Source organism: Accipiter gentilis, chromosome 2 (genome assembly GCF_929443795.1).
Source record: "Accipiter gentilis chromosome 2, bAccGen1.1, whole genome shotgun sequence".
Lineage (NCBI taxonomy): Eukaryota > Metazoa > Chordata > Aves > Accipitriformes > Accipitridae > Astur > Astur gentilis.
Genome location: NC_064881.1, coordinates 42,158,865 through 42,184,608, shown reverse-complemented (window position 1 = coordinate 42,184,608; position 25,744 = coordinate 42,158,865). Strand labels below are relative to the sequence as shown.

The following is a 25,744-nucleotide window of genomic DNA, read 5'->3' as shown; positions in this document are numbered from 1 at the left end:
CAATATCTAAAACGCATTTATTAGCATAAACAAACATGCCTGTGTAAATATTCATATTATTTATATCAATAAATTGAGTGTAGGCGTTATATAAGGAGGTGAAATACGCCTAAAACATTAATTTCATGGATGTTTGTATTCTATATTTAATGTTTTGTTGTATATACAACAACAACAACATATGAAAACGTTTCTGCGCGTAGTATATAAATGCACAAGTGCGCACAGACGCAAACAGCGCAGGAACAGGTTTTATCGCTGCCCACACAAACAGCTGCTGGCCCCGCCCCCCGGCGCCCCGGCCCCGCCCCCCCACCGCCCCGGGCCCGCCCCGCGCCGCCCCGCGCCGCCCCGCGCCGCTCGCGGACGGCGCCGATAAACACCGCCACGTGCGGCGGGGCGGGGCGGGGCCAGCCCCGCGCTTCCGGCAACACGCCGCCCCGCCGCCGCATAAATAGCGCGGAGCGGCGCGGCGCCCGCAGCCCCGCCGCCGCGGCATCCACCGCGTCGCTCTGCCCCGCTCCAGGCACCGGCCCCGCCGCAGCAGCAGCAGCCGCCACCGCCGCTCCTGATCTCCGTCCCGGTTTTGGTCCCGCTGCCATGCCGTTCCTGGGGCAGGACTGGCGCTCCCCCGGGCAGAGCTGGGTGAAGACGGCCGACGGCTGGACGCGCTTCCTCGACGAGAAGAGCGGCGGCTATGTCGGCGACATCAGCAGGTATCGGCGGCGGCGGCGGCGGCTCCGGCCCCGCTCCCGGCCCCCTCTCGCGGCGCCGCCGTCGCCAGGGGGCGCCGCGGTGCGGTCGCGCGCCGCCGGGGCGCGCGGCCGTAAGATGGACGGCGGCGCCTCGTCCCCTCCCGCGGCCGGGGGCGGCCCGAGCCGCAGGCCGAGGCGCCGCCGAGCTCCCGGGGGGGGGGAGTGAGGGGACGGCGGCGGCTTCTGCGGGCCTGCCGGTAACCCCGGGCCTCGGCGTCGCTGCGGCGGCCCGGCGGAGGGGCTCGGCGGCTTTCCCCCGGGCCTGCTGTAAACCCCCTCAGGCCCGGCGGGGTGCCGGGGCGGCCGGGCACGGAGGAGGCGGCTCTCCCTCCCGAGGCGGCCGGGCCGTGCCTACGGCTGCGGGATGGGGTGGGAAAGCCAGGAAAAGGTGAAAACAGTCGCTGCCCCACGGCCCGGGCGATGTGCCCTCGGGGAGCATCCCCGAGTGCCTCGGGGGGGGGGGGGGGCACTGGAGGTGTGTGTCACCCCCTTCCTCCTCCCCAAACTGCCCTTCCTCGGGCTTCCCGGCTCTCGGGCTGGAGGAGGATGATGTGTCCGAAGCCATAAATCTTCCCCAGACCATGAGTAATGTACCTTACGTGCTGCTTGACTAATCTGCCTGCAAAACATCAACAAAACCCCTAAGATGGTGAAGCGCTGGGGAGCTGCGTCGTGTGGGCAGGAAGCCTTTGCAGCAGCGTGGGTGTAATGGTCTCCGGCCAGATTGCTCCTGTCAAAACCAAACTTTTCTCCCAGAGCTGCATCTTGTTTTCGGCTGTGCGCAGTCAGGTTTGGATTTGCTGCAACTGGGCTGAGGGATGGGTCAGGAATGTGCATGACAACGGGACTTGGAGCAAAATAATGATTTGCTGCTGAGATGTGCCTTTGCAAGGAGGCTTATGTAGCAGGTCTCTATCTCTTGCCTTCTTTCATGCAAGCTGTAAATAAAAATCAAGCTTAGAATCCAAAGCATCTGATTTGTAAATAGGTAGAAAAACATCTGGGTGGTGGGAGGGTGGTTGTCTTGGGAATACTGAGTTTGGCACGGGTTTATACATCCATCTTCCCATTAAAAAAAGCAAAGGAGGTGACATACTGGCCCCGTACTGAGGTCCTTGCAGTGCCATGTCCTGGTGCCCAACTGTTCAACCTGTCAGGACGCCTTGGAGAGGCGTGTGGAAACCTGGCAGTACATAAACAGGGGAATAATCTGCCTCCCATACTGGAATTCATCCACTGCTGTTGTTATGAAGGTTTCAGATTACAGAGTCATTCAGTAGGAAGTCAACAGTCAAGGGTGTGCTGTTGACAACGTAAGATTTAAAGCAGATCTGTCTTGCGCTCTTGGGCTTGGATTCTGCCACTGCACAGGGCGTGTTAACCTGACCTGTTACTGATTTTGTGCAACCCTGATAAAATACGAGCTTGAACACCTCAAAACTGCTTCCTCCTTATTGCCGTACTCTGTTCTTGGGTTTGGTCCCCCCAGCAGAAAGCAGCATGGATGGGGGAAATGTGCAGCTGAGATGTTCTGCTCTTGGACTTAGGTTCTGAGCCAGCTCCAGCTGGTAGAAATGTGGTTCCCTGAGCTGCTGTTGCTGTGAATGTTTGTCCACCTGCGTTGCTGCTGCTGTTCCCCTTTTGCAGTGTTGTGGTGGAGCCTGCAGCTGTGGTGCCCTGTGAGGGGGGATGCGGAGCAGGAAGGGGGAGCCGAGGCTCACGGCGTTCTGACGCTGGGGGAGGTTTCCTCCACCTCTGGGGCCATGTGCAGGTGCCAAATCAGAACACCCATATGGACCCCGCTGGAGGAGGTCTGGATCCCTCAAGGGGCTGAAACGCTGACTTGGCCACTTGACTTCTGCGTATGCTGGCGGTGTGGCCGTGCTGCCAGACAGCAAATGGGAAAGAAGGAGCCTTGTCCTGCAGGTTTCATTCCTTTGCAGGAGCCTGTGCTGAATAGCTGTCGGAGGTGTGAGTTGGTACGGTGCCTGTATTATTTTTTGGAGGCTAAATAGTGTAAACACGAGGTCTGTAGAGGAAGCAGCGTGGCTGCCTAAGGGTCCTTGCAGCTGTCACAGAGGGAGCTTGCCCAGTGCTGCCAGCAGCAGCATGTTTTGGTGCCTGCCAGAGCTCCAGGGGTGTCCCAGCCACAGCAGGTGAGAGGTGCAGTGAGGTGCCTGGGACCCTTCTTTGAATTTAGACCTGCAGACAGCCACTGCCCATCTCTTGCAAGCAGCTAGAGCAGTGGGGGAGGCTTTCCATTTCGTTCTCCTGGATGCATCGCCTGTCTTCTCCCCAGAACCTGTGAGGCATCCCTGCAGCTCTGGACAGCATGGGGGGGGGGGGGGGGTGGGGGTGGGTGCTCTGCAGAGATCTGGAGGGTGCTGCCTTCCCCTGACACCCCCAGGGATCTGTGCCATGGTGCTGTGGCTGCCCAGGGGCTTCTCGGTTTTATGTTGTGGCTTGGATCTGCTGATTTGCAGGTCTGCAGAATGTGGAGATGTTGATGCATAGTCTCTTTATAGATAGTCTTTCATTGCCCTCAGAAAATAAGGGGTTATAGCTCCCTTCACTAATAATATAGTTATAGCAGAATTCCAGCAAAAGCAGAAGATGGACAGTATTGGACAAGAGATCCTAGCTGTTAATTTGTATAGTCACTACTATGTGGGGTTTAGAAAACCACCAGCCAAGTCTGAAACTCAGCTGAGCTTTTCCTGTAAGCTTGAAAGAATGTTTTGCATGGACTCTTTTGTTAATAAATATTTTGAGTGTGTATATATATATGTCCTTAGAGATGTCTAAATACATCCTTCCATAGAAGTCTGACTGGCTCAGAGGAATCTACCACATACAGTAGGAGGATATGGCATTACTTAAAGATAGAAACAGGTTAAAGAGAAGGAAAGAATACTGCCCAGCGGTGTCCCAGTGCTAACTGTGCAATCTGTGTTACCTGCTGCTGTCTGGTTTGGGTATCTTAGCACAGAAATGAGGCACCAGAGGCTCATTTAAAAATACCATTACTGGATGCAAAAAAATGCATGCAGACTTTTCAAGAGCAGCCTGCAAGGAGGCAGCTTTGGAGCTCACAATGAAAACCTGTGTATATTCTCTCCTTGCAGGAAGCATAGTGTTCAGCAGACTGCAGAAATAAACAGAATCCTTGCTTTGTGTCATTCACAGCTTTTGTAAAAAGGACGATCACAACAAAGAGAATCTCTTCAACAGCCTGAACTATGATGTTGCTGCCAAGAAGAGGAAAAAAGACCTGCTGAATAACAAAGCCAAGATTCAATGTAAGATGTCTATTTGGGCTTTTTTTTTAATAAAAGTTGCTGCAGGAGAGTGGAAAATGCTTTGTATCTATGTTTTTTGCATAGTGCATGAAGAGTCTTCCAGAGTGTCTTGAAGGGCTTTGCGCCCATGTTTGACCTAAGTAGAGAACTTGGATACAGTTTAATGTGAAGATTTATGCCCCTGTTAGTAATCCCTGCTCTGAGGAGTTGTGCTTGTTGTGTTCAAATTTGTCATTTGTGTTTGTCAGAAGGAGGGTAATTTTTTCCTATGGTACATTCAAATGAACCAGTTCCAGTTTTTTTCCCCCTGTAGACTTCCTTGTGCACAGCAGGCTAAATTTATTCTTCCTTCCATATGCATGTTGAGCACTAATCTACATTACTGGAGGCTACAAGCCTCAATGTGAGCTTTGATCCTATCTCTGTGTGCGGAGTGCATGAAAAATGAAATAAGATTTCAGCTCACTCAAAACAATGGAAGGTTTGAAATCTTTCTGTACGCACAGCGAGCAGCCGGGGTCTCGGATGGTGCACTGTGGGAGGACTCAGGGGAGCCTGCAGGGACAGCAAGGTCTCTCTTGCTCTGACTGCAAGATAGGTACTGGAGTTAGATGTGAAGGCTACAAATGTAAACATACACAGAGGAAATGAGTTACAATTCCCACACTACTATTAGCTCATTGTGCATCCCCCAGGATTTCGGAAACTGATGCCAAAAGTTGGCCCCTCGGTGCATTCGGTTCTCTGAACAAACAAATGTTACCATGACAGTTTTTGGCTGGATTCTGCTGTGACCTACTATTTAAAAGGGCCTGATGCAGGGTCTGCATGCCTGTAACTGAGACTGGGTTTGTCCTTGGGCGCAAAGTACCAGGCAGGAGAACATTGCTGCATCCTTAGGTGGAAAAAGATTCCAGGAGCACAATATTTCCTTTAAGGAAAGGAGTTTTGCAGGATGGGGAAAAGAATTTTTCTTATACTAGCTGTTGAATTGCCAGCATGTGGTGGAAGTAGGGTCAAAGCCCGTGGGAGAAAGATTGAGCAGCATAACTGCTTACAGTAAGGGCTCTTCCACAAACCAAGTTAGCAGTGTGTGGTGGGTACAGGGAAGCTATTTTGGGGAGTGGATGGGACAACTCCCATTTCTGAGGGAAGGGAGGGGCAATTAGAAATAGGAAAATTTTGATTCCAAATAGGTTTTTCTTTTTTAGCAAGTTAGCTGCAAGCACAAGCATGCTCCTCTGAGCCTGACCTCACTGCTAAAAGCTCTCTCCCACATGCCTGGTGTCTCATGACATTTTTGCTCAACTTCAAATTTGACATTCAATCCCAAGCCTGTAACCAAGGTAATGAATAGTTAATAAAATCAATAACAACAAAACCTGGCTGTCAGCCACACTTACTGTCTGGGACCAAAGAAGAGGAGGTGCTATGGTATCTCTGTGGCTGGGAGATTAAACATTTACAGTCTTGAGCTGTGTCTCTGAAACAGAAGCCCTTTCTAAAGCTCAGGGCTGCAGTCTCAAATGAAGCAGTATGGAAACAAAGCAGCTCAGCAAGTTGCTAGTTTTGGTTTGAAGTGCAGTGGTGTAAACACAAAATAACTTCGTTTGCACTAGAAGGGCGGTGAGTGTTGTGAGGAGAACAGATCTAGCCCTCTGCATGGTGGAAGGCTAACTGACCAAAATGTGTCATTGTCCAAACAGATTTCCACCAGGAGAAGTGGATCTATGTTCACAAGGGGAGCACAAAAGAGGTGAGTGCCTCCATAGGTTCTTTGTTCCCTTTTCTACTGTTTTTTCCAAGCAGTGGACGATCCTGTACTGATATAAATCAGCAGAAGCTCTTAAGAGATAAGTGGAAGATCTGGCTTGTAGTTGGAATTTCAGTAATGATTTTAAGCCCCAATCAGGGAGCCAGGGCTTGCTCTACAAGGCTCTGTATATGTGTTTAAAATATGACTTGTTTGCTTCCCTCAGTTAAAAAAAACCAGCCATTTGCAGACCAAGCCATAATACTGTTCTTGGCTTTCGCCCAGTACAGTCCTAACGTGGAAAATCATTGGAATTCATCACAATGGCTCATTTGCACTCATGGAGAGAAACAGCTATATCAGACAGCTCTGTACTTGCACTGTATATTGAACCCCAGGAATGTGTGCCTCATTCTCACCCTTAAATTCATGGGTCATGAGCAGAGCTCAGGTCACTCCTGGGAACCTACCATAATGTACATTGGGCCATGCCCACTCTTGATGTCAATAAGTGCAGCTCTGTGGGAGACAGCGCTGCCTCCTCCAGCCATGAGCTGGTCCCATGGTTTGTACCCATTAGCTTGCTAAATTGAGTTGCTCTGGGTCATGTCTTCCTGGTGCTGTCTGGACTCATGTCTGCCAAAACATGACCCAGACTGTTTCTTCTTCTCAGCGCCATGGTTACTGCACCTTGGGAGAAGCCTTCAACCGACTTGACTTTTCCAGTGCTATCCTGGACTCCAGGCGATTCAACTATGTTGTGAGGGTGAGTGAAAGGCCAGGGTTTATTTTGCTATGATGGTGGTGGAAGCTCTGAACTGAGCTCCAGTTGGGTGATGGCAAGCACTGGCAAAGAGAGGTCCAAGCATGCAAGTGGGGGTGTTGGGCTGTGGTGCATGAAGTAATTGATGGAAGTTGCGTGGATAGATGCCCAAACCTCCTCTTTGATCTGTTAGAGGGAGGGAGGTGGTGGTGGAAATGTAGAAGATGGGCTGTCCTTAACCTAGCATTCCTACTACTTTTCAGTTGTGAAAGTCACTTCTGAAACTCGGAAAACTTAGCTTCTAATTCCTGAGTTCTCAGTTCAGATTCTAAATGTGATTCCTGTAGCCTCAAAAGCAGCATGGGCTTTCTTCAGAGGCCAAAGAGCAGTGGGGACCTCTTTGCATAGGAGATTCCAGCTCCACAAGGGATGTGGAGCTTTGTCTCCTTTGAAGTGATACAGGAGAGACTCTGTGGAGCTGAGCATTTTGGGAGTGAGAGGATGGGCTGAACCTCTTGGAGACACTTCTCTGTTAAGAATCGTGGTTGTTAATCCTGCGTGACTGGCAGCAGTTTCAGTTCGTGAAGCATTTGGTTAGCCCTGACACCATTAGTTGGTAGGAAGGAGTCATCAGCCTCAGGCTCCACATGCTCTGGCTTTTCGTAACAGGTCAGGGCTTCTCTTTTGGCTCTGGGGGCCGAGGGGGGGTGGTAGTGGTTGGGGGAGCTACTGTCCTGAGGGTGTATGTTTATGTGTATCTGATCTGCAAATTGATCTCGAATTTCAGAATACTTATCAAGGTTTGGAATTCAATAAGCTTAAAAAAAATCTGTTATTAACTTGAGGCTGTTTATAAACAGCTCCTTTTCACATTTCATCAGCAGTTGATCACTGGTGAGGCACCAGCTGTTCAGGTTTTAGGTTCTAGAGCAAGCAGCATTGGTATTGCTTTCCCTTTGCCAAGTCAAATGTCATCAAAAGTGTCTAAGGAAGAAATGATCTGAGCAAGTTCACCTTGGTTTGTTCACCTGTTGTCTAGGTGACAAGGAGCCTGTGAAAACCTCTGTCACCCTGGGAAGGAAGGGTACAGGCACTGGGGGGTGATTACCTACCCGCAGTGCAGGAAGGGCACTGGCAATCACTTGGATGTCCCACTGCAGGGGTGGTGGCAGGGAGTGGGCATGCTGGGGGAGGCAAAGCGGGATAAAAGTCCATAGGAACTCAGGCTGTCCTAGCTCTGCTGGTCCTGGGACAACTTGTTTTCCTGCTTGTGCAGAGAAGGTGATCACCAGTGTTGAGGTACTCAGTGTTTTGTGATACTAGATATATATACACACAGCTGTGTCATCTTCAAGGGGATTACTGAGGAAGGAACAGTTCATGCCAAGGCTATAACCCTTTAGTCAAATATAAAGGAGGAAAATAAAACTTGCATTTGGTGCTCCAGAGATCCCTTTGGCAGACTTTCTGTCTTATGACAACAAAGAACTCCGAAGACCTCTGCTAAATGTGGCCTCGGGTCATGCTGTGCCATGTGATGGGTTTCTGCTCAGCCCAATGTAATGGGTGTCTTGCATGGGACTGCAATGATTGAGCAGAAGTCCCATTAATTTTTTTGAAGAGCAAACTCAAATTTCAGTGAAGTCAGTGTGGCCTGGTGGAGAGGCTCAGGCTGACCTTCTTGCTCCCTTTTTCCCCATGAGGACTTCATAAAAGCATCCCAAATCTGCTGTGCATCCAAAATAGCAGTGTTCTGTATGGAAGTCAGCATGTGTCCTTGTTTCTACAAATTACCTCCCTTCTGAGCTTTTCAGAGTAGTTTTCCCCCCAGTAGTGTTAAGGATACAGCACTAGTGAGCAGTATGAAGCTTTCTAATTGAGGCTGACTTGTGGTTTGGCAGATTAAAGAAGATATTAAACCTGGTACCACGGATCAAATATAAAACTGACTTCTTAAAATGAAAGGCTTGTATCGGCCAAGTCTCTGGTGGATAGTAGCTCATAAAATGCCTTATGTGCCAGATTTACTCATGAAAAGCTCTGCCTAGATGTGGATCTTGTTCATGGTTCTTTGCAAATTGCAAGCCTCCTAGAGCATACAGATGAGCAATGTGTCACATGGAAAATGCCTTGAACGTTGGCAGGAAAAACATTTTTCCCTTCCCTCCTGCTCCTTGTTCTCTCTAGTTCCACCCGTTGCTCGGGGTATCTGATTAATGTCATGCTACTTAGTTCATCAAGCAAATGCTTTCCAAGGAGGGAAGTTTAGAGTTGGAGGCTGGGGGAGAATATGAGGATGTCCGTAGGGGAAGAAAGGAGAGGAACAGCTGCAGTTTTGGGATTCTGCTGGCTACACCCAAACTTGCTCTATGGAGAAATAAGCTACATTACTTCTGATAGCAAAATGGGCTTTCAGGCTGAACATCAACTTGCCTTTCTCAAAGCATTCCTTTCTGAATTTCTCTGAACCAAAGAGCTACAGTGTTTTCAGTGCTGATTTTTTTTTGTTGTACAGAAGTGTCTGCTCCTTAAGATATACCCAAAATAAGTTCTTGGAGTTCCTAATGGTGCACGAATAAAATGGGTACCTCCTTCAAGTGAGGTGGAGGTGTGAGCTGCGAGAAGCTTGGCAGGTATTTTTGATGGGCAAATACCATCAGCTGTACCCAGTGAGTTCATGTAGCTGAAGTGGAAGAAATTTTCCTCCAACATCAATCTTGTCTTGATAGTCTGCTGATAGAGTGCTGGAAGTGCTAAGTATAGGTATTGGTGCCATGACTTGGTCCTTGCTGATCTTTTAAACTATAGCATCTGACTACTATGTGTTACAGGACAACATTCCCTCTTTAGAGCTAGTAAGATGTGTGTGATTGACCCAGAGGACCCAAACTGTTCTTGGTCTTGGAAGCAGCCCTGGTTTCTCTGGTCCCAGAGATTTTATGAAAAGACTGGAAGCATTCTGTAAGCATAAGTAGTATGAGCAGAGACTAAAGTGCCTGCAGCCCAGAAGTTGTTGGTTCTCCTTTGGGAACACTCTGTTCAGATCACAGTGAGGTTTTGCAGGCTGCTGCTTTCAGAAAGATTTCATATGATGGTTGTGTAGTAATGTCTCAAGGGAAGGTGCTGTTTCTGATCATAAAAGCTTAGGTCAGGTTAAGCTGCATGGACATAACTTCTAGAATAACATGATTTAGTGTGCAACCTGCTAAAGTAGTGTCTTAAATTTGCTTTTAAGTTTTTATAGCAGTTAGCTCTGGGAGTCCTGGATTTATGCTGTGCTGAAAGAGTATCAGCTTGATGCTGTCTCATGGAGATCTGTCAGCACCTGTGCTGTAAATCATTATAACTCGCCTTGCTCTTGCTCTCCCAGCTGAAAGCCAATGTGACATTTCAGCCACAGAAAGCAAAGGGCTGTGAGAGCAAGTGGAGCTGGAGGAGGAATTTTTCATTGCAATATATTGCTCTAAGCAGTCCACATGTGAGGAGCCACATCCTCAACCAGGAGGAGCTTATGGATCCCCACAGGTGCAGTCCAGCTTCCCTATAGCTGGTTTGGGGTATTCAAAGGGGGATTTACACTTTAGTAACTTGAGACTTGTGATTTTAATCATTACAAAGCATGTCCCTTTTTGAGGCAAGGTTACACCCTCCTGCTCAGTGCAGCAGGCCTGCTGAAAATTTTTTGGCTTGGTGTGCTGTAAGCCCCTAGCTGTGAGTTATTTGGGGTATGGATTGCCCACACACCCCAGTGTTGAACTGAGGCAGTGGCAGAAGTGCCATCTGGCTGTAGCGGGTCTAAGCAGTGCTGCGCACACAGTAATCATGCATGCAGAGCAGTGTGTTTTCATGGCCCTGAAACGGGGGCCCTTGTTCCCTGCCACATGGCACTGTTTTGTTTGCTGTTTTTTTCCTTGTGCTTATGGGAGGAGGACCTGCTCTGCTCCTGGAACTAAGTGGCTCATTGCACCAACTGCTTTAGACCAACTGCTGGTGGGGTTTGAGCAGGAGCCCCATCACAGTTGTGGGGAAATGAGCAGGTTATTGCCCTGCTGTGGAAGATGCTGCCTCCTGCCAGCTTGCAGAGGCTCTGGAATAGCCCACTGGATCTCTTGCCTTTTCTCTGTGGCTCTGGCAGACCTCTGAGAGCAAACAACACAGGGGTGAGGTGGTAGGAAGGATTTTCTGGGAAAGCTACCAGGTCACCTTTTTCAACTTTTGAGGAGTTGAAAGAGTGAATTGGGATCTAATGCCCTGCTTTCCAGAGATGTTGCAGACTTTCCAGCTCCAGTTAAGATCAGCTGGAATGCAATCACTTAGTGTTTTTGAAAAGCAGGCCTTTTAAAATTGCTCTTAACCTTTCCCTGTGCACTCTCTCCTACCATCTGTCCCTCTCAGTTGAGCGTGGGCTGGACTTAATGCAACCACATCATAACACACGCTTGCAGCTCTCCAGCCTTTTTAACCTACTCAGCATTAATCTGAATTCATCAGTCTTAGTCTGTATTATGCAAGTAGCAACAATTGATTTATTTCTGATAATGCTGTAGACCCCAGTTTGGCAGTCCATTAACTGAGACTGTACTCTGCTGCGTCTATGCCAATACTGAAAGACCCTCAGTGCACTGGAGCATGTGGGGCACGGATGAACTGTATTGCTTACCTGTTTTTTCTATATTATATGAGCACAGAAGAATAAAAAATGTCTTTTGATTTGGAGGGCTAGCCAGTTGGTTCAGCCAACAGTCCCTGGGGAGTGGAGTAGTCCTGGAAGTATTTACAACACAGGATGAAATTCCATATGAAAACTGTGTTTATTGCTGCAGGGGAAGGGAGGTGACACATGATATCTGAGCTGGTTCACTGAACGTAAATTGAACCTTGATAAACACAGACAAGGCAAATTTGAATCTGTTCCTTTGGCTAAATTACTTTTGTACCAATTTAGTGTTCTTCAAACTGAGATTTTTATCCTTGTTCCTCTTGAAGAATGGCCCTGGCATGTAGCTTTTACTGTATTGCATTACGTGATTCTTATCACTGGGTGCATTTTGGCGTTTTCAGTAACGGGCACAACATTGCTAACACCCAGCTTGGATGAAGCTGTGTCTGTGCCAGTTCCAGAATGGTGCAATCTGGAGACAGCAGTTGTTATGCACAGAAGAGCTGATCTGGGTGCATGTGTGGCTAATGTACAGATGGAGTCTGGCAAATTGATCACTATAATCAAAGGTCTGAAGGCTAAATAGTTTAGTGTAAGGAGAGTATTACAGACTACTTTGGGACACTGATTTTTTTTCTACTTATTCCTCCAGTATTTCAAAAAATGAAAAGACCTTTTATAAAACTCAAACATCTTGCAAACTGCTATGTTTTTAAGAGTATCTAGTTATTGTGGTCTCAGTTTAGCTGATATAGCAAGAAGATCCACTGATGCCTGTGCACCAAATATTACCCAACTCTGAAGCATCTCTTGTTTCCCCCAAATGAGCCAAGAAAACAGGCAGCCTGCCCTTCACAGGAGTTAGTGCAGGTCTTTTTTTCATCTTGTTTTCCTTCGGTCATGCAAGGTGCAAGTTATTAATAGAATGTAAACTCAAAGCCATCTGATGATGGTGTTGGCCTGGAAATTAAACGGAAGAAGAGATCGGTCACTCTAGGCAACTTCACCGCTCCTAACTAGCAGTCGCATGCCAGCACCCCAGACAGCAGAGCAGGCGAATGACTGCAGTTAATAACTCTCCCTGAGCTCCCTGCTTCATGGCAAGGTGCCGGTGACTTTTTGGATACATTCCTGTCATTCTTATAGTGGGGCAAATGGTTCAGCTCATGACTTATCAAGTCTTGTCAAAAGCTTTCTTAGTTACTTGACACAAGTAGTTGCACCTTCTCTGGACTCTCTGCGGTGCCAGCAACGGGATACTGTAGCTGCAGAAGATAAAGGATTAATAAGCTAGTCATGTGGTAATGTGTTGATTGATTTGTAGCATAAAAGGTTTTTCCTTTCCTTTCTAAATTAAAACAGAAGGCTATGTACATCCAAAACAAATGGACTGACACGTGGATGCTCCGTGTATTTATATAATGCTGGGGGAAGGGAGGAAGGCTTGGAAGATCATGGGCCACATGTTCTGCAGAGCATGATCCATAGGAAACTTCCACAGCTGTTCTTGTGGTGGTAGAGAGCTGGGGAGGAGAGGGCATCTTCCCCATGGGAAATACTTCCTTTAGTAACGGCAGCCCAAAATCAGCGTCCAGCTTGTACATGAGTCAGGAGATCAGTGATGGGAAGCAAATCCTAATTGAAAGTAAAAGTGGTATTTCCATTAGGGAGGTTAACAAGTAAACAGGACAGACAGGGAAAGGTGGTTTGGTGTTGCAGCTGTAAGAGCTGAACAGGGGAGGAAGCCTTGGGGGAACAGGGGTTTGTTGGGGGGGGATGGTTTGTTTTTAATAGAGTGATTAACCTTTCTGTCGTGGCTACAGCACTCTGACAAAACCAATGCAACCCAGGAGTTTGACGTAAATTGTGGGGTCTGATTCTCATTAATGCTCCATCAATAATATCCCCATCCAACCAGGCATTTGCTCGTGTTCCCTTATGACACTGCTTGTTTATGCCCCAGTGAAGGACAGTGACGTCAGCTGTTCGTTGTTCCCTTGGTGTGAATAGAGGCTGTCAGTCTGAGCACTACTCTGTGGTTTCTCTGCATCTCTGAATCATGAAATCAAGGGAGGTCCCCCCCCCCTTAAGATCATTAGAATGCCTTTTTTTTTCCCCTACCCCTTTCGATGTGGGATTAATTATTTGGCTTCTGCTTTCCTCCCCCTTTGCATTAGTTTGCTCTGTCGTTCTGTCTCTCTTTTATTTTCAAGCAGCAAACAAGTCTCTGGACTGTTTTGCTGTGTCATGTGACCAGGAGTTAAGATTAGAAAGGTATCTCTGTGCTCTAAGGCTTGCAACTTCTATTTTTATCCACAGCTGTTGGAGCTGATAGCAAAGTCTCAGCTGACGTCACTGAGTGGCATTGCCCAGAAAAATTACATGAACATTTTGGAAAAAGTGGTGCAGAAAGGTAAGAAACGGAAACAGTGAGGGGGAGGGGGAGGAGTCTGATTTAATCTGATGTATTTTGTGTGAACCACATCCTTGAGAATAGTCAGGCAATGCAAGATGGGTGAAGAGGAACACCACTGCTTATTTCTGTAGTGCGGTTCTACTTTCCTTTCCCTCGGTGAAGGACTATGTTGAGGGGGGAGTGGGAAGAAATGTCTGTATTCTGGTAGGCATGTGAGAGGCAATTCCTCCTTCTCCAACTTTCCTTGCTACCACCCCTTCTGCATCCTACTGAGTTCTATTTCTGACTGCAGAAGAGATGGCTGCTCCTGCCCCCAGCTTGGCACATCTGCAGTCTCTGCTGCCTCCTTGTCGCCAGTTTGCTGTATTATCAAGTGCTCCCACTGCTCCAGAGGAAAGGAAAGCTCAAGGGCTGTCTTCACCTGCTGAGAGGGCTGAATTGTGGTTGAGATGTGGCACTTCTTTCCCTGATGCTTCAGCTCTGGCTGAAGCCTGGGAATTGAGAGCACCCTGTTAGTGCGTGTATACATAATGAGAAAGGAGATCCTGATCCCTGCACATCAGCTGGGGGAGATGGGGAAAAGGTGCACATAGATAACCTCTTGCATGTATTGGAGGGGAAAACTGGCTGCTTGCCAGTGGCTGGAAATGGGACGTGCTGCAGAAAGGGCAGATATCTCATCTGCTTATCCTGGGAGGATCTCTTTCCATCTGCTGTTTAACTGCTGTGCCTTGCTAATGTTTAAGTGCTTTCCTCTAAAAAGAAAAGTGCAGGCTGGCTCTCTTGGAATTTGAGGTTATAGGGGGTAACTTGACTTGCCTGAGAAACGTGTAGATTCAGAAAAGGATTTGGGCAGTTCCCATTTTTAATCTTTCCTGTTCTTCCAAAGTCCTTGAAGATCAGCAGAACATCAGGCTAATACGAGAATTGCTGCAGACCCTCTACACGTCCCTCTGCACGTTAGTTCAACGAGTCGGCAAGTCTGTCCTGGTTGGGAACATCAACATGTGGGTGCACAGGATGGAGAGTATTCTCCACTGGCAGCAGCAACTGAACAACATTCAGATCACCAGGGTAAGCACAAATCCTGAAAGTTAAAAATAATGTGGCTCCTTTGTGAAACCTCATGTAGCAGCTCTCATTTGGGTGACTGCATCCCACTGTCCTTCCAGTGCAAGCAGAGTGCTGGGGAAGGACTTGGAGTTGTCAGAATAACTGGATGCGTTCCTAGTGTTACTTGTGTCCCTTAATTCAAACTCAATGTACACAACCCAGGATCATGCTCACTGTAACTGGTCTCAGATTGTGGCTTGACTCCTTAACGGCCATGAAGTGCTGTGTGAACAGAGCTGGGCAGGAAACCATCTCCCCCTCTTGAGAGTCTTCAGAGACTAGGCCGTCAGCACGAAAAGTCAACTCAGTCTTTTTCAGACTGAGAAATTGCCTTCAAAACTTGTTTATCAGATAGTTGAGGTTTTTAGATTTGTTTAATCTGTAAATTAAATGCAAATTTCCAAATAGCTGCATAACTTCATGCTTCTGGCTGAAAATATCAATGATTCTTCCAGTAGTCTGGAGCTGCCCGTTCCAGCCGGACGAGTCCTGCTTTCACAACATCTGTTTTTTCAACAGTGTCTGTGGGGATAGGAAAGAGATGTATTCGTTGATAAATTCCTAACCTGGTTTTGCATGGGAATCAAACCTGAACTTGGTCCACTTCACAGAATCACAGGATTGAGGTTGGAAGGGACCACTGGATGTCATCTGGACCAACCCCCCTGCTCAGGCAGGGACACGTACAACCAGTTGCCTGGGCCCATGTCTAGACTTTTTTTCACCTCAAATGGGTACTTACTCCACAGAAATGCTAGAGCTTTTCCCTAGTGCTGATCTCTGTGTTGGTATGCCCCTTGTAGGACCCTTCTGCAGTGAACTGGACTGTGAAATTCCTACTTGGGCAGACCAAGGCATGGCCCAAGGGAATACAAAAGCACCTTTTCCCTGGTGGGTCAACCAGAGATGTATTTGCAAAGGATTAAGCAAAGGGCCTGCTTTCATCATTTTACATGGCTGTGTTCTCTGGGGACCCCAGGAAGCAGTTTCCAGTCCTTCAGAGTAACACAGACAACATGACGCAGGAGATGAACTCTGGGAGGTCTTGGGGAGTTTGAAGAGCTGCAAAAGCAGCAGTGCCTTATCTTACGGTGGTCTCTGCCCCACCTCTGCTGTCCCTCCTGGTGTCCAGCTCTTGGGATGGGCTGCAGGGGAAGCACTGGCCCAGCTATGGGGTGGCTTCTGTGGCACAGCAGGTCTGTGAGCTGGGGAGCTGCCCTGTGCCTGGGCATTGCCAGGGTCAGCTCTATCTGGGCATCTGCTGCCCTGAGTGCGCCACAGGTTAGGACTTACCTCCTGCTGCTCAACTCAGTAGTACAATGTAGGGTTTTCCCCTCTGCTTTAGGGACTCGCAGAACAGAGACAAGCATTTCAAAGAACTCTGCCTATCCAGACAAAAGTGCATCAAAATGTTGCTTGTGAATGGAACAGCCTTTTACGCATACTTACTTCCATGTAGGTTTACAGACACTTTTCTAAAATAAATAAAATAGATGTTGAGCTTGCAGAAAAAAATTTTCACACCACTGAAGATGACTTCAGGTCAAGCTAGAACAAAACCAGCTGAGCTTAGAGGAAGGAAGAATAAGCTCAGCTCTCTGCAGCCAATTGCTTACAGTGCATGCAGCACTTCTGCTGTTTTTAGAGGGGGAGATGTCTTGCAACAAGGCAAGACTGAAACCTTTTTAAAAAAAAAACTTGCAAAATACTGTGTGCTAGAGTTGCTTTAAAAGAACTCTGTCCAGAAAGTGACAGCATGCTGATCTGCTCTGATCTAATCTGTGCTCTTTCTCCAAAAAAAGTAATGTTTGAAAGGTCCTGGAAAGGAGTACTGGGGGAAAGAAGTAGCAGATAAGTCTTTGGCCCTGACTCAGAAAACCTGTAAGGATTTGCTTGAGTTACACTGGTTTCTTCAGAAATCAGACATAAGTGTGAGCTTTGGGGTTTTTTTGACCCAAGAGCCTCAGAGCTTAGTCTTGCCTGTTGTGCCCTAGCAAAGGTTTTATGTAGAGAGTGCTGGAGAATGCAAAGACAGGCTGGCAAGAGAAATCAGCAGGAGATGATCCAACGCTCCAGTGCATTCTTCCTACCCCAAAATAAGACCTTAGTTTGCACTGACGGGCAGGGATGCCAAGTCTGGACTTGTGGCTTGTACCAAGGAAGCATCTACATGTAACCAGGCAGTGTGCTGCTTACAGCTTAACTCTCAGCATGCAGCATTAAAGCTATCATGGGAAAAAATGTCTTCTGGAGATGGCAGAGGCAGTTCACTCCTGGAGGGGTTGTTTCAGGCCTGTCTTGCTGGTGGAGATGGCCAAAAATGATGCCTTGGTTGAAAAGCTGTGGTCCTCACCGGTACTGGGCAGTGCTGTGTGGTCTGGGCAGGCTGGGCACTGGAGCACTGAAGGGAAGGTGGGAGCTGTTTGTGCACAGACATACTTCTTGTGCCTGTGGAGTTTCACATGCAACGGGGCTGGCTGGAGATGGGACCGTGTGATTAAAAGCAGCCTCATGCAGCGTTCCCCTTCTGATGGCCGTGCACATGCTTCTTGTTTGAAACAGTTAATAGCTCTGCCAATTGCAAGAATGGGTGCTGTGACTCTGTGACTTAAAATAGCAGCGTGTCTGTGCAGGGTAAATGATAAACTTGGCACATTTGTCTAACATTGTTTCTTTGGGGCCCAATACTAAAAGCTGCTGTTTGCCTTAATAAGGCTGGGGCTGGTTTTGGAGCAGCTGGAGCCTGGCTTGTGGTTCTTGCTGGTGCCTTGCTTCCACATGTGCCTTGGATTTTCCCCATGTGCAGGACCTGCAGATCCCTTGTGGTTAATTTGTCCTGGAGCTGTGCCACCATGCAGATTTGCAAAACAGTCCTGGACCCCATGTAGACCACGTGAAGGTGGATGGGGGTGAAGGTGGCTTTTGGCTCTCTAGGCTACGATGTGCTTTGGTGTAGCTGAACAGCCTGGAAAACCATGGCCACAGCTGATGGGAAAGGGGCAGGTCCTTCAAGTGTTCACAGAGGAAAAGTTAGCCTTGCCAGCAGTGACCTGGGAAACCATACAGGGAAAAACCCTGCTGTGGGTGCTCATCAGCCACTGCTGTGGTTACAGCAGGATCCTGTGATGACATAAGCTAAAACACATGTCAGAAGAGCATGAGATTCCCAGCAGTGTGTGTAACAGGAGGCTGAACTTAAGAAGTAATGCCGATGTCCCTTGTGGTGGAGAGGCCTGGATGGTTAATAACTGATATCCATGATGCAGCCAATATCCTGCTGTAGTGAAAGCTGGTGGTGGTGCTTCTGGGAGCAGAGTCTCACGAGTGTGGATGTGGGATGGACAAAAAGGGGAGAAGGAGGCTTAGCCTGTAACTCTCCTTCTAAATGCTGTTATACAAATACATGTCCCCTTCCTTGAGGATATCTCAAACTGTTCTGGGACAGAAGGTCAAATGTCTCTATGTAAAATGTCTCTTTATTCAGAAGAGTGAACTGCTGCTTATCCTCTATGTGAAGAGCAATGCTTAAGAAGCAGTAACTCTACCGCAAGCTAGAATCGCTTGGGTTTTCAGCTTCTGTGAGCTCAATTTTGTCTGTCTCTTCCAGCCTGCCTTTAAAGGAACCACTTTAACAGACCTGCCATTGTGTTTACAATTGAACATCATGCAGCGACTGAGTGATGGGAGAGATCTGGTTAGCCTCGGTCAGGTGGCTCCTGACTTGCAAGCGCTCAGTGAAGACCGGCTGCTGTGGAAGAAACTCTGCCAGTACCACTTCACAGACAGACAGGTACAAGGAGGGATGCAAACTGCCATCAGTTGCTTCTTGTTCCTCACTAGCAAGTGAACACATGTGGGTAGGACACTCTTACTTGACTATCTCTTGGATCTAAGGGCTGTGCCGCGAGCTGATAATACAGGCTGGCATGAGAATGGCTGTGAAGATGATTTATGTAGAGTGTTTTTCATGCCACAGCAATGATTCCTGAAATAGGAGCCTGAGGAGTTAGTCATATGGTGAACTTCAACCCTAATCCAGGTGGTAACAACTGCAAGTCATGCAGTTGCTCCTCGCCCCATGTGTGGGGGGAAAACATGCAGGCAAACTCCAGCAATCACCCCGATGTCCCAGGGACTCACACCCTCGCAGAGAATCTCTGTGGATGTGGTCCATGAGCGATGAGTCTTGCTCTCTTGCCCTTTAGAGCAAGAAATCCCCTCTGAGCTGTTTTGTGAGTGACAGGGATAGTATGTGGAAAACAGCCCTGCCGCTACCCACGTTGTACCTGTGTAAACATCTTTGGCTCTTTGCGGGCTGGTAATCATCTGGGGTCTTCTAAACTTAAAAACAAACAAAAATCCCTCTTTCTGTTTATGGGTGAATGTCTGGGGTGTTTATACCAGACCTCTACATTTCAGGGGCCACATGCCAGATTTCCCTGCTAACTTGGCTTTATTTGCTCACTCTGGATCTGACTTTGGAAGTGATTCTGGGAAGTTATTTCTATTAACAAGAAAATTCAAATCCAGTCTCTGCAACTAATGAACCCTAAAAGAAAGATGGGTTTCTCCCAAGCTAATGTGACAAATCACTGACTCTGAATCAATGAAGAAGCAAAATACTTTAACTGCTGAAAATGTTAAATGCAACTATACTTACTGTCCTGCCAGCCAGCAACACTGGCTAAAGTAGTACAAATTAGCTCCCAGGGTTTCAGGCTTTCATACAGTAATCTTCATGAAATGGGGATAGACCCTGATGATGGTATCAGGTGAGGCTGTTGCCATGAGGAAGTTGGTTATAGCTGGATATTCAGAGCAGGAGCTTTCTCAGTGTTACAAGGGAACTGTTATGGGCCTGGCAAGGATGACACTTGCGTGAGGGAGAGGAGAAGAACATGAGTTGGAAAGAGCAAATAATCTTTTTTTTTTGACCTGCTACAGTTACAATTATTTTTTCTTTAAGATTCGCAAAAGGCTAATCTTATCTGACAAGGGACAGCTGGATTGGAAAAAGATGTACTTCAAGCTCATAAGGTGTTACCCACGGAAGGAGCAGTATGGTGACACACTGCAGCTGTGCAGGCACTGCCACATCCTCTCCTGGAAGGTATGGATGAGGTGCTGGTGAGACAAACTTGATTGGGGCAGGAGCCATGGGGCAGCCAGTGCTTCCTCTGATTGCAGCTGGTTTAGGGTGCTGCAGTTCCTTTGTCTTTACAACCTAGTGTTTTCCTACATCTTAATCCTCCCTCAACTATTAAGTCCCTTTCTCCTCTGTGCTTCAGAGATCCAGTCTTTACATTGAACAAGAGTAGTGGCTATCAAGGCCAGAGGGGAGGGACATGGGCATACTGTAGGGCTGCCTGCAATAAATCATCTTAGCACTGCCAGCAACTCCTTCTACCCATTACGTGGAGATGGAGATCTTGGCAAGGATTAGCTGAAATGAGAGCTGATGGCTACAAAACAGCCCAGGACAAAAATCTGCTGGCCACTGTGGTGACATCCAAGGCATGTCTCTGGAGTTAAACTCCTGTAGCTGATGGTAGACTCCAGCCTCTCTTTCCTCAAAAGAGCGGAGAAGACTGAATTGGATCTTTGCTGGTTGTATTTCCCATGGCTTGCCAGTAGCCCCTAAAACATGAAGCCCAGTTCTGAGCTGTCTGCCTTGGCGAGAGTAGAGATACTATTTTGGGCTCCGCTCTACTTGCAAGCAGGATGTCTGGCAGAGGGGCAGCACTAAGCTGGCTGATGCTCTGGCGCCCTTTCTGCAGTCTCTCTAAATGGAGTTGTTTTCTCCTTTCCCAGGGTACTGATCACCCTTGCACAGCCAACAACCCGGAGACTTGCTCCACCTCTCTTTCACCACAAGACTTTATCAACTTGTTCAGGTTCTGAACTTGGGTCACTGCAGCTTATGCGATTCTTACAGGACACTTTATGCCACTGAGCTTGGACACTTCATTTGTAAATAGTGTAAATAGTCACGTTTGTTCGAAGCTCCTGAGTCAAGGAACAAGAGGATCTCGGAGATGAAAGGTGAAATCGCTCACTGATGTGCAGCACTTAAGGAATACAGACTTCCATAGGACTGGTGTATAAATGCAGCATGTTGTACAGAGTCCCTTTTTTATGATCAGAGTACAAGATACAGGGCAAAAAACTTCATTTTCTTGTTTTTAGAAGTTAAAAATGAATTTGCCCCGCAACCATTTGAGAACTCTTTGGTTTGTTTCTAATAGAGAAAGCAATATGAGGCTAGGACTGTTGAACTGTTCCTCCATCTGGTTTTATTTAGCATACATATTTATAAATACGACATTTTAAAAATATTTATGAAAAATATCCCTGTGACAAGTTTAATAATACTTTTGTGTTTTTAAAAAAGACACATTCTGAAATACTTTATAACTCTAGCCTACTTGCGAGAGAGAATCGCAACATACCACTTTCTACCTCTAATAGATTGAGTACCTTTCAAACAAAAATCCAGTGTACAATGTGAACTTTTGTATTTTGTACAATGATTTAAAGGGAAATGTTTGTGATAGTAAGCATCTTTTTCTTGTATTAATGCTTACCTCTTTACATTAGTTTTCTTGCTCTACTCAGTGCTTGAATGCCTAAATGATAGGCACCATATAAATACCTAAGACTTTACTACATCCTCTTTTAATTTGTTGGTTTTATGGAAGACTAAGCAAAAGGGAAAAGAGAAGCCACACGGATGAAGATTATCTAAAAGGGAGGAAGTTCTATTATAGAGAAAAAAAGGACTGGACTTAATCTCACAATATAAATTCATATCAACTCCACTAGGTTAATGGCATTGGTTAAAATACCAAGTCGGGTTAGAATCTGGTTCTTCAAGCCCGTGTTTTTCCAATACACTGCTCTGTATTCCCACTGCTGTCAAGTGAATTCAGTCATCTTGGAGTTCGTAAAATATAGGGAGAACTGGGCCGTTGAATCTAGTGAAATGATGCGGTTTTTAGTCACTGGAAGACTGGCAGCATTATTTTTGATTTCAGACTACTGGGGTTTAGGGTGATGAGCGAGACAGCATGAAGAAATAGGTCAGCATTTTCCTAAAAACAGCAATCAGGACTGAAGTAAGCAAGGGATTTCCAACAGGGCACTTGATGTCTTTGATTATTTCTCTGTGTCAGTGGCAAAGACCCAGCCTAGTCCCTTGTGCTTCCAGTGCTGAGCTTCTTTATGGGATCTTCTAACACTAGCCTAGAGCTAAATTTTCAGTCCTATGGAGTAAGTGGCCAAATTAACTTCACTGTGGCCACGATCTGGCTCACTGTCTCCTCTGTTGCATACAATGCTTCACTTTTCCCTACAGTAGAGCTAGAAGAATCCAGCAATAACAATTTGAAAACCTGCAGTGGAAAGGTCTTGCTGTTTACCAGTAGATTTCCTGTATAGCACTTTCTCTGTGCATGATGTAAGCAGGATACCTTGGAAGGGTAAATATTTAGCAGGTTGTGTGTGACTATGTACAAAGAATTGTGAGGAAGAGGAGTACTCAGGACAATTCAGGAAGAACTACTTGAGTTAATTATTGTTAAATATGATGTTCCTTTTTTTTACATTTTTATAACTCGCTTTCAACACTTTTCTGCAGCTGTTTATATTTTAAAAAAATTGACAGTATTTGCATTTTTGCAAACTAAATCACTTTGCATACTCTTGAAAGAGACACAAAAAGGGAAAAAAGCTGCCTCTAGATGGAGTGGTGGGGAAGGGGGGGGAGGAAAGCCAGGAAAATGCTGACAAGAACTGCCCTTCTCCTGCCTTCCAACAGCAAACCCAAGCTTTTGTTCTTCCAGAGAGCTCTGTGAGCCTGTGACACCCTTAGCCATGGCCCAGAGCTTGGCACCCCCCAGAGATGAGGAGAAAATGTGTGGGATAGAGAGCTTTATCTTGGTGTATCCATCACTTTGCTGGTGGAAAGCATAACCCTGCTGATTGTATTCATGTCAACTGAAAGTGATTTAAAAGCTGTTACCTTGGAAAAATGAACTTCTGCTTGTTTGGGGGGGGATGTTTGTGAGTGAAGGTGGCCAGTTTCTGTTTTCATTCCCACATTGGTGGCAGCAGGTAGGTGTGGCTGAAATCTGGCTTGGTGAATGAGGACATAAAGGACAGAAACCCGCAAGTGGAGCGAGTGAAGCATTGCCACTGTATTTGGAGATTATTGTAGCTCCTTCTTCCAGCAGTGAGAGGACCCATGCCCCTTGGCATCTTCTGTTTCCAGCTCTGACTTGGGGTTGGTTTGTTTTATAGTCTTGCCTCTGCCACCCATAGTGAGCCAACCTGTTGTGTTGGGGAGGCAACAGTATTTCAGTACGAAGTGCTGGGGGGTTCTGCCTAGTCTGAGTTCATGCTTAGCAGATGACACGCACTGTGAGATTGTGACACTGGGTGAATTTTAAGCTCAGGTTTGAATCTGGCCTAGTGCATTCCCTGCACAGCAAGACAGAAGATGTCAGCATTTGGCGGCAACTTGGGAATGTCTCAGCTCTAGCCATTGCTTCTCTCAGCCTTTCACTGATCTTGAGCTAAGAGTTTATTCTGTGTCCTCTGCCCAGAGTGCATGGGTCATGCTGACAACGTACTTAATATGCAACTGAGGCTTGTATCTGTAAAACTTCAATTAGTGGTTTTTATTTCTTAGCACTGTGTTATCTTAAAGGGTCAAGTGCTGAAGGTGATTTGTTAATACAGTCACACACTTGTGTACTGCTCATGTGCGGTCCTGGGATATTGCTGTCAGTGTCCAAAGCGGCAGAAAACCAAGCAACTACTGTATTGGAGAACAAAATGGACTAAACAAAAAAGGAACAGAATAAGCCTCATTCAGTTACTGCCTCAGTCATTACGCTCCTGCTACAGCAACTATCAAACAAGACTTTGATCTCTTTGGGAGACTCATTGTTTCTCGAGTGGCTGGTACAGGGAGATATTGTGGTGAATTCAATAGTCTTGTATTTAAAATTAAATGCTGTTGCATCCAAATACCTTAGTCTAACCACTTACAAAGTGGTAGTATTTTAGCAGTGCAAAGACAGCTGCTTGGCTGAGGATGGCAGAGTAACAAAACTGACAGTGATAACAGGCTTCCAGGCAGGATGGTTTAAGGCTGCTCTTGTGCAAAAAGGACCTCTTTATTTTAAGACAATTGTCATAAAGCTGTTGTGAAGGGAAAACAGACTTTTACTGGTATTTTGGAAATGGAACGTTCTTTTGAAATGACATTTCACCTTCCAGTCAGTCGATGCATTCCCATTAGACATGCATCAGTTCTTATACTAGGAAAGGAGGGTTTTTTCTCTTCAGTGTTTTCTCCTGCCAGCATATCCAGAGAAATTTCATTATCTTCAGAGGATGTGTTAACCAGTGCAACAGTGTAGAATGTAGTGCTGTGAAGAGGAAAATAGATCCATGCAGGCGAGGAGACTTAGGAAGGGAGAGATTCCAGAGATCTCTGTTTCAGCCTTTCTAGAAGAGGCAGGTATTTGGAGTTCATTTTAATGTGATAGCTACTTCAAGAGGCACAATTTCAGCTGTACATACCTTAAGTCATTTGTACTAACTATGGTATGGTAAAGTTTGATCATAAAAAGTGTGTACCTCCTCTTATATTGTTTGGGTTTCTTTTTTTTATTGTGGGAGTTTCTAGATCCTTCTATTATGTAAAGTGATTAGGAAAACTTGTATTGCTCTGAAGACATTGCTTTGTATGTAAACATTTAATTGCACCCTGCCACTTTCTGTATATGGGAATATCTTTTTTTATTATTTTCCTTTGCCCCCAGGTTTTGAACTGTTTGTGTTCCCATTTCTGTTTGACTTCAGTTACTCTTGTAAAGCTATCACCTTCTAGAACATACAGAGGTACTAAACAAGCTTTCCCTGCCCAGAAAATTCCTTGGCTTAAAGGAGTTAGCTTAGCTAAAATTTGATTTACAGCAGGAACGTTTCAAATTGTTATGTAGCTAATAAATCAGGTGTGCTGTTTCATGCTTATCTCCTGCCCGGTACAGCAAACCAGTGTCCTCTGCAGTTCTTACAAACCCGTTGCACAGCTTCCCCTTAGATCAGCACCTTGCCAAAAAGACATAGCTTTAAATTAAAATGCCACTCTTCCTAGCTGGCCTGTTTGCAGAAACATAGACCCCGTGAAGCTGATGGCTGATCAGGTTGATAAAGACTCCCTGTTACAAGGTTTGGGACTCTGGTATTCTGCTTGTGCTGCTTTTCTCAGCTCATTGCTTATGATGTTTGTTAAAGGCTCTGAAGACATGGCCAGCCATCCACACAGCTGTCAGCATGTGACTGCTGGGTTGTGTGAGTGTCTTTACCGGTGCCCAATTTCTATCCCATATCTTCCTCCAGGGATTTCATTGGTAGCAAATCGGCTTTGCAGGATCTGGCCCTACAGAGAACAAATCCATCTTGTCCTTGACACATGCAGTCTCTTGTATATTAATACCTTGAACACCAGAGAGATTGCCCCTCCACTGACCAAGCATTGCTGCTTTTCCTCCTGGGAGGGCAACTGAGGGTGGAACTCATTTCTTTAGCCCTGGTGTGCTACACAGAATGCTAACAGGTCTGCTACCAAGAGAACATTTTAATTTGAAATAGCAAATACACTCATCTTTAGGAACTAATCTACAGTAATTATAAATACCTACTTATATATGGAAGAGAGCGTGTGTTCTGTTTTGTTTTTCCTTGAAGTTGTAACTAGAGATGATATGAAGTGAAAGGCATCCCTTATAATAAGACTTCTGTTTAATATTGTGTGGTTAAAATCCTTCTGTTATAAATTTGCACACTTTTTTCTTCCCTTGCATGTTCAACTCTGATTTTTACAGCTGTTCTGTGCAGACAGTAATGTATTTTTGTAAAACATTTTTGACACTGAATTGCAATAAATGTTCAAACAATGTGAACCACGGAGTTGG

The 25,744-nt window shown here is 46.4% G+C and overlaps 1 protein-coding gene across 1 annotated transcript; it reads left to right on the top strand.

Moving 5' to 3' along the window:
* Positions 1-443: 443 nt before the first annotated feature.
* FBXO32 (F-box protein 32) lies at positions 444-25,732 on the top strand. The gene is made up of 9 exons (XM_049818994.1): positions 444-716; positions 3,942-4,054; positions 5,761-5,810; positions 6,481-6,573; positions 13,550-13,643; positions 14,536-14,720; positions 18,367-18,549; positions 19,726-19,869; positions 20,571-25,732. The coding sequence occupies exons 1-9, from the start codon at positions 601-603 to the stop codon at positions 20,658-20,660; spliced, it is 1,068 nt and encodes a 355-aa protein (XP_049674951.1). The 5' UTR covers positions 444-600; the 3' UTR covers positions 20,661-25,732.
* Positions 25,733-25,744: the final 12 nt, after the last annotated feature.